This window comes from Nicotiana attenuata, unplaced genomic scaffold, assembly GCF_001879085.1.
Source record: "Nicotiana attenuata strain UT unplaced genomic scaffold, NIATTr2, whole genome shotgun sequence".
In the NCBI taxonomy this organism is placed as follows: Eukaryota; Viridiplantae; Streptophyta; class Magnoliopsida; order Solanales; family Solanaceae; genus Nicotiana; species Nicotiana attenuata.
The window spans coordinates 67,207-69,919 of record NW_017675120.1 but is presented as its reverse complement, the minus strand read 5'-3'; the positions used below and the strand labels follow the sequence as shown (position 1 = coordinate 69,919).

Sequence of the window (2,713 nt, the reverse complement as noted above, 5' to 3'; positions counted from 1 at the left end):
CAAAAGCCAAACTTATCCCAAGTGGCGACTCTGAATAAATAAATATCCCATTTCGAATAATGTCACTTAAAATGGAAAAACTCCCTTATACACTATCCTTCGGGGGTAGGTATGTAAAAAGGAGGTGTGACAAGATCATTTACACATAAGTCAACATCCCATCAACTTTTCCAACTTAAACCTTTTTCATAAGAGACTAAGTGTCTCAATTCACTCCTAAACCACTCTGAACCCGAACCAACTAACCTGGCAAGACATAATAGAGCTATAGAATACAAAAGAAGCAGGAAATGGGGGAACGAGGCTATAACTCTCGAAACGGCCAGCTGGGTCGTTACAAACTACTTTGATCTTGTGCAATCAACTGCTCATCAACAATATCATTAATGAATCTATTTTCTAAAAATTCAACATGAATATATTTTACAACAACATTAGATTCTAGATCAAGCAATCTATATGCTTTCGAATTTTGTGCATATCCAACAAAAATACTTTTTATTCCTCTAGGTCCCAATTTTGTTCTCTGGTGATCAAGAACTCTATAAAAGGATATATACCCCCACACTTTAAAATAATATATGTTAGGTTTTCTACCATTCCAAAGTTCATAAGGTGAAACATAGACACTTTTTGAAGGCACCCTATTTAATATATGACAAGCAGTAAGTAGTGCTTCACCCCCACAGATTATGCGATAAATTTGCATTTAATAACATAGAATTAACCATGTCTACTAAAGTCCTATTTTTTCTTTCCGCCAATCCATTTTGTTGTGGTGTATAAGGTACACTCGTTTGATGTATTATTCCATGCTCTTTATTGAAATTACTAAATTCAGTAGGAAAGTATTCTCCTTCTCTATCACTTCGAATAATTTTTATTTTCCTAGTCTTTTGATTTTTCGCAACTGGCTTATATTCCTTAAACTTTTGAAATGCTTCTTCTTTTGTTCTAAGTAGGTAAACATGTGTGAATCTAGAGAAATCATCTATAAAAGTGATGAAGTATGTTTTACCTCCTCTAGTTAATTCTCCATTTAATTCACATAAGTCAGAATGCACTAAGTATAATAATTCTGTAAACAACTTCACAAAGTGGTTTCCTAGTCATTTTCGCTTGTAAACATATTTCACACTTTCTTCTATGTTCAGTTTTACAAGTGATATAACCATTTTTGGACATATAGTTTAAAGAACCAAAATATAAATGGCCTAATCTAGCATGCCAGAAATAAGAATCAGACACAACAGTATAAGCAGCAGCATAATTTATTGCATTAACACTTAGTTCGAACATGCCATCACAATGGTACCCTTTTTCTACAAACAGATCACTCTTAGACACAATTATATGATCAGACTAAATTACGATTTTGAAACCTCTCTTAGAAAGTAAACTAGCAGAAATCAAGTTAACCATAATTTCAGGAACATGGAACACATTCAGAAGAGTCAGCTTCTGCCCAGATGTAAAGTTGATTTCAACTGTTCCTTTTCCTGCAACTTCGGCTGTAACATGGTTGCCCATCAGCACCTTTTCAGAATCTTTAACTTCCGAATAAGTCTTGAACATATTCTTATCGTGACAGGCATGAATTATTGCACCAGAATCCAACCACCAGTCTTAATTCTTTGTGGTTGTTGCAGCCATGTTCAACTCTTTAACCATCTCAGTTGGTATAGCAGAAATCATAGCCACCGGCCCTTGTGAAGAACTTTCTACTGTGTTTACCTTCTCTGAATTTCTTGAATTTCCAGATTTTCCAACATCTCCTAAATAAAAATTTATTCCTGCTTTCTTAAACCTGCAGTCTCGAATCTTGTGACCTTTCTTTCCACAATGATAATAATTCATATTGTTCTCTTTTTATTAAGAGACTTATTTGAAACTTTCAAATTTTTATTTTCATTTCCCGGCTTATTCTAACTAAGAGTATTAACAGTAGAACTAGAGGCATGAACAATTTCATCATGAGCACGAGTCTCACTTTTAATTTGAAGATGAGTTAAAGTTAATTTATCAGTAGAATGTAGGATTTTCTTTCTGTAGTTATTCCTGGAAGAAGGCAACTTCGAGAGAATTGCACTTATTTGAAGTGCATCGGGAATTTTCACTTCAAAATCACTTAGTTTTGAAACTGAAATTTGTAACTCATGGATCTGATCCATTATAGGTTGTGTATATACCATCTTAAATTCGAAATATTGCAAAGATAAGAATTTTACCTCATTTCTCGTTTTCATACGCAGTATGCAACGTTGTCCAGATTTCCTTGGAGATTTTAAATTGGAGTACAAATTATACAATTGATCAGTCAAAGTATTCAAAATATGACCTCGGCAGAGCAGTTCATCTTCTTCTCGTATCTTCCTCTCTGTTTTGATCGCATCAGTATCCTCCGGGGTAGGTTCTAGTAGTACAACCAACAATGGATCAAGGACATAAAAGATTTTCAGTGCAGTGAGTAAGAAGATCATCTTGTCCTTCCAACGAGTGAAGTTTGATCCATCAAAGCGATTTAGTCTTTTGGATTCTCAACAGTAGCCAATAATTTCTCCATAGTAGAAATAACTCTTGAAAATTGTTAGAAAAGATAGGTAAGTAACTTAAAATTAAAGGCTTTGAGGCGTGAAAGATCACTATCTCTCAAGAGTTATTGCCTGTATATACTTTAGGGATTACAAGCAATTCTCTATCAGGATACAACAAA

General features: G+C 34.1%; 1 protein-coding gene across 1 annotated transcript; it reads right to left on the bottom strand.

The window, feature by feature from the left end:
• Window positions 1-1,925: 1,925 nt before the first annotated feature.
• On the bottom strand, window positions 1,926-2,480 carry LOC109219683. The gene has a single exon (XM_019384158.1). The coding sequence runs from the start codon at window positions 2,478-2,480 to the stop codon at window positions 1,926-1,928; it is 555 nt and encodes a 184-aa protein (XP_019239703.1).
• Between the last annotated feature and the right edge of the window lie 233 nt (window positions 2,481-2,713).

What these genes read in the sequence shown, in the direction of transcription:
- LOC109219683 (XM_019384158.1), bottom strand. Translation starts at nt 2,480, where the DNA reads ATGATCTTCTTACTCACTGCACTGAAAATCTTTTATGTCCTTGATCCA.